The sequence below is a fragment of the Equus asinus genome, chromosome 1 (assembly GCF_041296235.1).
Source record: "Equus asinus isolate D_3611 breed Donkey chromosome 1, EquAss-T2T_v2, whole genome shotgun sequence".
Taxonomy (NCBI): domain Eukaryota; kingdom Metazoa; phylum Chordata; class Mammalia; order Perissodactyla; family Equidae; genus Equus; species Equus asinus.
The window spans coordinates 29,532,369-29,544,769 of record NC_091790.1 but is presented as its reverse complement, the minus strand read 5'-3'; the positions used below and the strand labels follow the sequence as shown (position 1 = coordinate 29,544,769).

The following is a 12,401-nucleotide window of genomic DNA, read 5'->3' as shown; positions in this document are numbered from 1 at the left end:
AGCTTCTAGAATGCATTTGATTCTACCAATGTTATTCTGTAAATCAGGTTGGCCTCTGTGGCCTCCTGAGTACATTTTTCACCACCTTCATAATACGTCGGCATCATGGGAGTACTGATAAATCATAAAGCAGAGTTTTGCTCTTCTGCCACCAGATATTGTAGTGTGTAAAGAGAAGAGCAAAGAGGAGTGCATTGCCCAGGGGCAGACAGAGACAGGTGGGTGCATGGAGACTCCCATATGGCACGGCACCACGTGGTTTAGCTTCATAGGCACACAAAGCAATGGACTATTCTAGATCACACATGGGAACCCCACACTTATCTCTTAGAGGGATGCTGGATCGTGGTTTTGCTCAAAGCCGTAAAGACAATTCAAAATAAGTCTTCTTCTACTTGAGAGAATGGCAGAAACTGAGGAAAGAAATAAAGAAAGACCATCTTTGTACACTAATAGCAGGTTGAATACATTCTGAGATGTGTATCCTTTTTGAGTTCAATTCCTTAAGTATTGATCAACCACCTACTGTGTGTTAGATTCTTTTAGGATTATACAAAAGATCCAAGTTACAGTCTGTGCCCTCCCGCAGCCTCCACCTAAAAGAACTCCAGGAAATTTTTTTATCTAAGATTTCTGGAGACTGCTGCTGTACTTGCAGCCAGAGACAAGGACATCAAAATAAGATGGAAGATGAGGGGCTGGCCTGGCGGCGTAGTGGTTGGCTTTGCGCACTCTGCTCCCGTGGCCTGGGGTTCGCCGGTTTGGCTCCTGGGCGCGGACCTGCACACTGCTCATCAAGCCATGATGAGGCAGCATCCCCACACAGAAGAACTAGAATGACTTACAGCTAGAATACACAGCTATGTACTGGGGCTTTGGGAAAAAAAAAAAAAGAGGAAGATTGGCAACAGATGTTAACTCTGGGCCAATCTTCCTCACCAAAAAAAAAAAAAAAAAAAAGAAAAGATGGAAGTTGAATCTAATTTCTTAGCTCTGCCCAGCAGGAGGCCTGCAACCAAGATTCACTCACGCTCCCTTAAGAAAGGAAAACTTAGCTAGTTCCTCCCCTCCACCCCAGGCATTTAAATGGTGAATTTCTTGCAAGCACCTTACAAGAAAAGTCATGAACATAAGGTAAGTTAACCTCACCAGGAAAGCAAAGTAGAACGCCTCCTTCAGTCTTGCCTGCACCCACCTTTCCTAAAGTGGAAGTTATGGGCAGGTCACAACTTCCCAGGTGACATGCTTTCACATTGCCTGGACTTTGCACCTGCTGATCTGACATTTTCATCTGTCACCTTTCTGCACCAACTTTCCACCTTCCTCCAGCCCCAGTGGAGCTCCTCCCTGCCCAGGCTCTGCGGTCTAGGGACTGTCATTCTAAGACAGCTCATTTCCTTACCAGGAGCATCTCTGAATAGCCCCAGTAAGACCATCTCCTTTCAAAAGGAAAACAGCAAAAAAGAAATAATGAATCTATTAAGGGCTTAAAAAAAGCATGCCTTCATTGTTCCTTAGCACGTTTATCTTTGCCCTCATGTCAATTTGCAGATTGCTTTCACTGTGTTAGTTTATCAGGGCGTATCACCTGGGACATGGCTCTCATGAATCTAAAAGTGGCTTTCTTTTCTTCACTCGACCTTTTTCTCAGGTCTGTTAGCCTTTGTTCCTCGGTTTCTGGGACCATGGAATGAGATCCTTATCAGCCTGAGCTCCCGTAAAGAGATAGCAGGCTGCCCGGTTAGCACAGAAGTTAAAATGTAACCCGCTCAGAGCACTTTCCGAGTAAGACCTGACTAAGTCAGCAGTCAGCAAGCCGTATTTTCTTCACTGAGCTGTGCTTGCGGAAATTGAGATGTTTATTCATCTTTGAAAAAAATAGTCTTCACTGGATATTTCCTCATCACACTTGTTAGATGCTTGAGCAAAACAGTAGCAGAGAAAAGGACAGTAACTCCTGGGTGATTTACCAGCCTCCCCTGACGGCACGCAGACTCCCCAGAGACCCAGCGAGCTGATTTCTGCTCAGAGGTCTAGATTCCCTACCGAAAAACAGAGAGAAACCAAATCATCCTTTCCATCTCTAAAATTCATTATTCTCTAAGCTAATTAAGACCAAAAAAAAAAAAAACCACAGTATTTGAGAGAGACAAGACATGTAGAAAATGTTAAAATCTTTTAAGAAAAACATGAGTACAGATAAAAACTGGTGAAATCTGAGCAAGGTCTGCAGACTAGTTCCTTACGTTGTACCAATGGCAACTCCCCAGTATTGATAACAAAATACAATCACGTAAGGGGCTGGCCCTGTGGCCGAGTGGTTAAGTTCGCACGCTCTGCTGCAGGCAGCCCAGTGTTTCGTTGGTTCGAATCCTGGGTGCGAACATGGCACTGCTCATCAAACCACGCTGAGGCAGCGTCCCACATGCCACAACTAGAAGGACCCACAATGAAGAATACACAACTATGTACCGGGGGGTTTTGGGGAGAAAAAGGAGAAAAATGAAATCTAAAAACAAACAAACACAAACAAAAATCATGTAAGATCTTCCCTTTGGGGGAGGCTGGTTGACGGGTGATGGGTATGCCATACTTCTGGGTATTATTTTTGTAATTCCTTGTTATAAAATTATTTTTGTAATTTTGTGTTTCTAATTATTTCAAAATAAAAAGTAAAAATACATGTCTTTTGTATATGTATATATTTGTATATATGCATATATTTGTATATATTTTATGTATGTCTATATTCGGATATGTGTGTCTATATTTGGATACATACGTATATATTTAATGTATACGTGTATGTACATGTTTAAATACTTCCATAATATTGCAGAACTTCCAAAGTACAGTAACTTGTCCAAGCAGAGTCTAAAGTAATAGAATTTCTAAATTGGGGCGTGGAACTCAGGATGTGATTGATGTCTGTGAGCGCAGGGGAAGTGTGAGCTGGGTGGGAGAGGTCCCCTCCTCCACCTCCACCTCTCCCCCAGGCCAGACAGTCACTAAGGCCTGACTGCCACCTGCGCAGCAGCAGCTCCTGCCCATGGGCCTGAATCCAGAGGCTGGAGGCGTCCGGGCCAGCTGGGGCATTCCCAGTGCTCTGGGGAGACCCACCATCTCTGCACAAAGGTAAAACCCCAGCTGAAGAGAGGTCGCCGCATCACCCCTGGACCTCACGTAGTGACCCCTCCCTCCTCTCTTACCCAGTCCAACAGCTCTACAGTCCAGCGGAGGCGTCGGAAAGTCCCTGAGTGATGCGTTGAGGGGGAGGGGAAGGTGTCAAAGAGAGTGAGCCTGGCTGTGAGCTCCAGGAGATGTGGTTGCAGGGTCTACAGTGTGTTTAGCACTATGCTGAGGGCAGGGCCAACAAGAGGAAATAACGGTTTATCCCCACCCTCAGGGAGTTTGTGACCTAATGGGGGTGGGGGCAATTCGGGTCTGTAAGTCGGATTGTAACGAGAGTGGCGAGTGCTGAGAATGGATGTCCCAGCTGAGACTTAGAAGACAGGAGGGATGAGAAAGGAGGAGAAGTATGTTCCGAGCAGAAGGAATAAGTGTGCAAAGTTCCAGAGGCAAGAGGTCCAGGCAGTTGAAAGTAATTTAGGCTGAAATGGGGAAGTGGTGGAGAAGCCGTGGGACCCAATGCTGCCGGCCTCTTAGGCTGCATCGAGGGGTGTGGACTTCAACCAAAGACCAGCAGGGACCATTGAAGGATTTTTAAATGCAAGAGTGGCACTATCCTTTTGTCTGCAGTGTGATGAGGGAATCATAAAATGCACGGTCATAGGAGGTGAGAGAGGAGGGGATTATGAAAGAGGGCAGTGGAGAAAGAAAGAAGGGACTAGATTAGAGACACGGTTGGAAGGTAGAATTGACAGGAGTTTGTGAGTGATTGAATTTGGGGATGAAATCAAGATGATACCCGCATTTCCATCTTGGACATTTGGTAGATAGTGGTATCATTTGGTAGATAGGGAATAAGATGAGTTTATTTGGAGACATGTTATGTAGGGAACTTGTGAAAGTCCAAGTGGAAATTTCCAGAAGGCAATTGGTTATTTGGGGCTAGAGCAGGCACTGGCAATCTAAAACCCATGGGGCAGCATTCTGATGCTGTATGTAAAGTTATATGGGCAAACAGCCACACCAATTCATTGACTATTGGCTACGGTTGCATTTGCGCAACAACAGCCAAGTTGAGTGGATGTGACAGTGGATGGTATGTTGGCCAGGGAGCCTATAACATATTTACGATCTGGCCCTTTGCAGAAAAAGTTTGCCGATTCCTGGTCTAGGGCCCGGAAAAGAGGTGTGGGCTGGAGGTGTAGAATCAGTTGTCAGCAGGTACACGGTATGGAAACAAGGGGAGTGGATGAGATCACCTTGAGAGAAGAAAAGAGCACCTGGATAGAACCCTAAGCAATGTGAGTGCTCGCGGGAAAGAAGTCCTTCCAGGTTATGGGGAAGAGTTAGCTGAGAAGAGACGTGACAGTACGTATTCACCGAAGCCAAGGGAAGTGAGAATTTTTTAAAGGTGGGAGCAGTCAACAGTGCCAAATACTTATGAGAACTCAAGTGAGATGGACCCTGCGCGTCCCAGCAGGCGAGAACAAATGAGGTCACGACACCTTGTGAATCCAGCTCTCAATGGCCCAGGCTCCCCACAAAGTCTACTCTGCCCGCCATTACCATCAAACAGATACAAACCCCAGGAAAAGAGCATTTTTCTTAAATAAATTCCTGACCCACTTCTGTCACACTCTTTCCTTGATATTTTTGGCTGTGTATTCTTCGATTGACTCTTTGTACAACAATGATTTTGTAACATCATGTTCTTTGAGGCAACAGAAAAATAGTTCATTCATTCTCTTTCATTTTATTACTGATAGATTATAAAAGTTTCTTTCAGCTTCATCGCTCATTATTGATAATAAAAGATAAATTATCAGGATTGTTGTCAAGTTTCAGAAAAATCTCCATCAAACTATTTTTACGTATGAGCTGTAAGATTTGGAATAATTCCTACAGACTGTCTTCTAGCTTTGTACTTTCAAATCCACATATCATATCACATTACTGTGATCTACATCCAGGCGATCCAATCCACAGTCCGGCACATTCTTGTCGCACCATGAGGTAAGTCAGCAGCGTGGATGTTAGGAATATTCTGGAAGCCATTCTAGACTGGGTCAGCCAGCAGTAACTTACACAGAAGTGACTCCACACCATAAAAATACATCCCACTGAACCCAAACGGAATGAACCCCAACGCAATTCACCTTTGTTGAATCTCAAAAATTTTCACACCGGCTCCAAAGCCACTTAACACAAAGAGATGGAGGGAAAGTCAGGGTGGAAAGAAACAGAGATTTTAACCAAATATGGCTAAATTTTACAAAAGCGTATGACCACATGAATACGCTGCTAGGGCCCTTCCAGACAGGCCTGTTGAAGTTATCTATTGCTGTGGGATGAATCACCCCAAAACATGGCGACATAAAAGAAGAACAATTATTTTATTATCTCATAATTTCTGGAGGCTGACTGGGCTTGACCAGGTGGTTCTCCCAACTGGGGTCTCTCTGAGGTTGCAGCCAGATGGTGGCTAGGGCTGGAATCATCTTAAAGGCTCCCTCACTCACACGTCTCATGCTTAATCCTGCCTGTCACTGGGACCTCAGCTGAGCCTATGGAGCAGGACACCCAGAGCCTCTCCACGCATCCTGGGCTTCCTGGCAGCATGGTAGCTGGGTTCCAAGAGAATCGGGCAGAAGTTAGATCTCCTTTATGACCTAGCCTGGAAAAGTCACAAGCATCACCCCCACCATAGTCACAGGCCTGCCTAGATTCAATGGGAGGAGTGTTGACCTCACACTGTAAGAAGAGCAAATGTGATGGGCAGTCCTATTGCGGCCATCTTAGAAAACGCCATCTGCCACGGGGCCCATGGCAGTAAGGGGCCCTGCAGCTTAAGCTTTATCAATTTCACTGTAAGTCTGTATCTGTTTACTTATGTTCCATAAGTCAGCCCTTTTTATAGCTTATCAACTGTGCTCCCCTAAGACTCCTCACTCTGCCACCTTGACACAGATCAAATCCTTGGAGTTTGCCCAGAGAGCTTCAAACACATCTGTTTCTACTGAAGGTCAAGCCAGAGACCACAACTGCCACTACTAGTGACGCCAAACACCCCCCATCACTGTCTTTGCTAGATAAAGGGACTTGTTTATTTATTCCGAGTGTCCCCAGGGAATAAGCTCCAATCAGTCATCGTGCCCAGAAAGGGAGGCTTTCGCTAATTGAGAGGAGACCCCACTCCATTATGTTCAATCAGGAGACGTAACAATGCAAAGTTGCCTGGGGATCCAGAGGGTTGCAATCTTGCATTGTCATAAACGTGCAATCCTTCCTTCAAAAAGCATACCAAAGTACATGCTTTTGGCACCGTGGTGTCAGGGCTGGAATGGATTCCTGGTGTTAGCCCCATATTCTGTCTCCAACCTGACATCATGGTGTTGGGGCAGACCTCTGCATGTAAAGTCCTTTTTCCACGCAAGGTCCATTCTGTTCCAGGAAGCCTGCATGGCTTCCCACAAAGTGGTCAGCCCTTTATATCTCTGAACTTCAATAGGCATTAGAGTGTTGACATGCCAGTATTTTTCTCCCAGCAGCTCTTCTGTCCCCGGGTCAATCAGAGGAGGTGGAGAGAGGGTCAGGAGGGTCCTCCTGTAGATCTATTGGGGCCACTCCGACTCCACTCATCAGCACTGTCTGAGCTCCGGTTCCTACTCAACCAAAATGTGCCTTGACAAAGAGAAAGACTGAAAAGTGTTCACGGACCTGAGCCATGAGGGGTCAGCAGAGCAGTGGGAGAAGCCGGGCCACAGATGATGAGTCGGGGGAGATAAAATGGAAGCAACACGTCCAGATAGCTCTTTCGGGAAACGCGGCCATGATGAAGGCGAGAGGGAAGACAGAACAGGAGCTGACGGGAGCTGTGGGGTGAAGGCCACATCTCAGAGCTAATAGGAGAGCACCAGTGGCTGATGAGAAGACGGGAGAAGGAGGCACCGACTGCGAGATCCGAGAGGAGGATGGGAGCCCAGCGCGAGAGGAAGGAGAATCCTGATCCAGTGACCAGGAGTTTTTTCCCAAGGCAGGAAACTGAGAGAATTTCCTTCAGGAATCTATTTCCTCCCCAAAGTAGCTGTGTTTATCTTCAGCACAAGGGGCGCAGGTTGAGGAAGGAGATGAAGGAAACAGAGAAGTTTTGAACCAGTCCACGAGGAGACCCACAAAGAGAACAGAGAGGAACACCAGGGGCCGGCTCCCCAAAGACGCAGCCTGGACTCTAGACCCTGGCAGCCCGTCCGGCCTCTCAGGAGGATGAATTGCCCCCCGGATTGATCCTGTTTTCATGGGTGCCCTATCCCAGTGGACAGGCCAATTATTTGGCTTCCAGCACCTCGTCCCTGCCCAAAGTTATGCCAATGAAACTGCCAGAGCCAGGTTCCCATCCAAACATCTGGATCTCACGTGACTGCTTTTGACCACCCCATTGCAATTTACATCTGGGAAGAAGGAACAGCAGCAAGAACAATAATACTAGTTACACTTGATTGACTCCTGGCTGCATACCAGGCCCTATTCTAAGCACTTTACATACATTATTTCATTTCCTCTTCATCCCGACCTTAAGAGGGAGGTACTGTTATCATCATTCGAATTTACTGATAAAGAAATGAAGAGAGGTTCGGTGACGGGCCCAGTGTCACACAGTTTGTGAGGCTGCACGGGCACAGATTGACAGGGCATCACATGCCAAAAGCGGTGCCTCTCAGCCCTGTGCCTTGTCACTGCAGAAGCCCTCCAGCTTTCTGGCATCGCACAGTCATCAACCGCAGCACCGAGAATAAGCATCTATTGCGCACCTATAGCATTTGCAGAATTTGATGCTCACTCGAGCAACGGAAGGTGCTCCTAGCAATGGATCCTAGCAATGGATCACCCTCGATGGAAGCCCCAGCAATGAGGCAGGGCCAGGACTGGTGGAAGAGCAGAGTCCAAACCAGAGAGAAGGGCCTGAAGTGTGCTGCCTGGACTAGCACTGAGAGGGATGCTCAGCCTGGGGCCACTGCCCAGGGACTGTCTGCCTTGGTTTACACATTTCAACTTCTTGTATCGAGCTTGCCACTTAATGGTGCAGAGTTCTGTGGGTTTCTGTCTGCAGGATAAACATCACTAAGCAGAAGGTAAATTTCAGGAGGACACGTACGGCGCGTTGTATTTCCATTTTATGCCCCCAAACCAGCAGAGGGTGCATTGGAGCTCAAGTTAAAACCTGTTCAATGCACTGAAATGTTCCTTTTTGGGTCTCTTTCCCTATTGATTGTTCATATCCACAAACACCTGTAAGGGCATCAGCTTTGCATGCAGTCAACAACTAGCAAGCAAGGAATCAGCACATCCAACAACTTCTTCTCCTAAAAAAACTTGTTTGTAAGCCTAGTTTTGCAGAGGCTTGCTCCTTTGGAGAGACAGGTAAGCCACAGGAAATCAAGTGGATTGTGTTACCTGCTTCATTTGGAAAGTTGGCTTCTTGCAAAAGCTCGGAGTTTCCGGAGGCAGAGCACTGACACCACCTCCCCTCGGGCCATCCCAGCGCCTCGAGGCAAGAGCTCTGATGCATTTAAGACTTAACTCCAACTCACAGAAGCGCAAACAACCTTTCTTCTCCACCGTGCCTTTGAAGCGCTCTCTACCTTCTGGAACACATCGCAGCGCGTCCACCGACGAGGGCCGGCAGGGGGCAGCAGACCCCACCCTTTCCGGCAGCGGAGGCTGAGCGCCCGCGCCTCCCGGGTAAGAGTGCCTAGGTCCCCAAACCTGTCGCAGGTTTTATCCTCAGTGACTTCGCCAGCAGATGCGTTAATTCCCTTCTGAAGCTGCAGGCTCTGGGGTGGAGGAGCCAGGTGGGGCGGGGCTGAAAGGGAGAGAAGAATTCAAAGGCAGGGATGGGAGCGGGTGCGGGCACGTGGCCAATGCCTGTGGACAATTTACGCTTGTGATAGGAAGGCGGAAGCTGCTCTGGAAAACGAGATGCTCGCCAAGGCGGCAGCTGCCTGCATTCCGGCAAAGTCACCGGGCGGCGGCAGCGACCTCGCGGCCAGTGCCCGGGCGGTGGGAGCCAGGGTCCTCCCGGGGGAAGGATGCGCAGACCGGAAGGAAAGGTAGGGGAAGCCTGCGCTGGCAGCTGGCCTGGGGTTTTCTCTGGCACGGCCCGCGGGTCCTCAGCAGGCCTCCACTCCGTCCAACAGCTGGCTCAGGGTCTGCCCGCAATAGGGTGGATCGAATCTGTGAATTTTCAGTGAGTGAGGGGGATTTTCACTTCCCACGTGTGTTGATGCATAGGCGTGATGCTCTGAACACTGAACCTTGGATCTAGAAGCTGGCGAGGACACATGTTTTGGAGGCAGGGGTTTTGCTTGTCCTTGTTTTGACACCTTTTAGAAGAAAGCATGTGGGATAGGCTGGGTTCGGAAGACACGATCAGGAAGTCAATACCTGTATTTTTGGCCGGAGAAACTCAGACACCGGAAAAGCCCATATAGTCAGTTCTGCCTCCTTAACATGCCCAGTGTGACTTTGTCATCTTCCTTCTACAGAATTACCTTGTTTTATGTGATAGCTGTGTTCCTAGAAAGCTATACAAAACGATTTTTGTTTATGAAATCTGATTTAAAAGGCAAGCAGTGGCTTACCATCGGGGATATTGACCCCAGGTAAAAAGGGAGTAATACACCCTTAAATATGGGTTCATGTGCTCTGTCTGCTTCATGTTATGTAGAACTCAGACGAGATGGTCTTTTCATGATTTTCAGAATTACGAGATTTTTCAGAATTCATAGTTATATGGGGGTAGGGAATTCCTAATTTCTCTTTAAATCTCTTTCCCCTTATTTACAGAAGAAGGAATAAAGGAGAAACCTTTTTATTTAGATCAGTTTAATATTTATCCTCTGCTATTCTGAAGTTTAAGCTTCAATAAATTAATATAATAAGTAAAATTGTTCCTCTTGAGCTAATTAATATGCTTAATACCTGAAAAACATTCCAATTTCTAAAGATTCTACTGCATCAAGTAACTTGACCCATAGGATATACATGTGTATGTGTGCGTAAGTAGATAGATATCTTTGTATGGAAAAGGTATATTATACATTGTAGTGAGTTTGTACTTTTACTCTCATCACTACGACCCTTTTTAAGGTAAAATAGTAGATTATATAGATCTGTGAGATAAGCAGCAAGAACAAAAACAGTGCATGTTTTTTGTGGTTACATAAACACACAAAACATCGAAAGTAATCTGTGCTGTTGGTCAAGTATTAAATTGTTGTTATCAGCCATCGTGATAGTCTATTCAAGTGCTGATAAGTGCAGAAGGCAGACTGAATTCCCTGGGTGTCATACCTTGGACGTTGCTCTTTTGAATAGGTTACCGGTTGTTGTTGTCTATCTTTCCTACACAAGTAGAAAACAAGAGTCCAAAACTGGATTGAAGAAAGTGGACATTTAATGCCGTCACAGCGCCCTACTCGTAGAAGGTGATCAATAGATGTTTTCAGTGATAGTGGTCGCTGGTGCTGGACCAGTCGTCACTCCCTCCCTCTCTCTTCTAGATGACTATCCTCCCAGTATCTGCAGGCAGCTCCCTTGTCCCCAAATCTTCCCATCTCAGAGCAGGCATCGCCCAGTGCTGCAGGCGTCCCCAGAACTCCATCAATATCCTGTGGAAAGGTGAAACCTTAGAGAAGACCCTATCCTCCAGAGGTGGTCCAGAGAACTAAGACAGAGCCCTGTGGGTCCATTATTATGCGTCTCTTGATCAGGATGCCCTATTTCTATAAATAGTCATTTTCCAAAAGACTATTCATTTTAAACTAGTAACTCAGCTGTCCTGTCTGTAAACTGCCCTGAAGCCAGCTCCCCACATCCTCACAGTGGAGCTGATTATATAGTCCTTTATGTTATGTTAATTTAAGAAACGTTAATTATATGGAAAAGTGTACAGATTGAACAAATACCGAAGTAATTTGCCAACTTTCCTACAACCTGGAATTAACAATTGTGAACCTTTCATTATTTTAACATTATCCTTAAAAATAAAAGATGAAATCCTCTTTATTCTCCTCCCCAGTCCCTGGGCCCTCGTCTCGTTTCCTCCCTAACTTGAGCCCCACAATGCTGTCATGACTTAGTGTGTACCCATCCAAACCTGTTTTGGCATTTAAAAAATTCTTTTAATATAATTTAGTTTTTCAAAATCAATTTTATATGTGTGCGTAGTTTAGCAAGTCAGAAGGTTCTGCGAAGCGCCTGCATTTCCTCTTCCCAAAGACAACTGCTTTGATCTCCTTAAACTGATTCTATTGGCATTTACCTTTAGATCTCTAAATAACATTCCGATCCTGGTACTTCTTGAGTTTTTTCAGTTTTAATTGCTATCTATTGATTTCCTGTTCTGGAATATAGGATTTGGCTCTCTTGAATGCACCTGTCAACATCACACCACACACACACACACACACACACACACGCACACACACGTCCTTTTCCCATACATTCCCAATATAATTATAAAATTATATTGTAATATTACTTATATAAATGTCCAATGGTCATGTTTTTAATGGCCATAAAAATGCAGTTTATAACTGAGTCATGTAGTATACTCTTACATTTCTCCCTAGAACTAACAGTTGTCTTTTTTTGTAAACTTTTAATGTATTTTCACTAATTCTACCCCAAATTCTCTACCAGTTTTGCAAATATTTTCTGTACATATCCGAATCCATTAGGTAATCTAGCTATTTCCTCATCTTAGAGATATTTCTTCTGGCACCTTCTATCCTGCTCCAGCCTGGACTGGGTGCGCCCCGTCAGGCCGGCTGTACAACTGTCGTGTGAACTCCATCTGCTGTCATCCAGTACATCCCTTTGCCTCTTCATTATTTCATCCCCCGTTTCTTGGATCCCACATCTTCCTCTTTTTAAATTTATTACTTCCTCGTTTTGTGGGAGCAAGTTCTCCAGTATCTTCCTTAGAAAAGATACATGGAATCCATTTTTTTTTTGAGGTGAAATTCACACAACAAGATTAACCATCTTAAGGTGGACAATTCATTATCATCTCAAAATGAAATCCTATACCCATTTATCAGTTACTCTCCTTTTTCCTCATCCCTGGCCTTTAGTAACCACTTAGCACTAATGTTTTCCAGGGCCAGCCATGTTATAGCATGTATCAGTACTTCATTCCTTTTTATGGCTAAGTAATATTCCATTGTGTGCACATACCACAGTTTGTTTATTCATTTATTCATTGGTGAGCA

General features: G+C 45.7%; 1 protein-coding gene across 1 annotated transcript in view; it reads left to right on the top strand.

Annotated features, from left to right (window-relative positions):
• Positions 1 to 9,086: 9,086 nt before the first annotated feature.
• Positions 9,087 to 12,401, top strand: part of MAP3K4 (mitogen-activated protein kinase kinase kinase 4) — a 138,449-nt gene continuing 135,134 nt past the window's right edge. Inside the window, exon 1 of the mRNA XM_070481346.1 lies at positions 9,087 to 9,236. Within this exon, the coding sequence (XP_070337447.1) occupies positions 9,106 to 9,236 (131 nt within the window). The 5' untranslated portion in view covers positions 9,087 to 9,105. The remainder of the gene's footprint in view (positions 9,237 to 12,401) is intronic.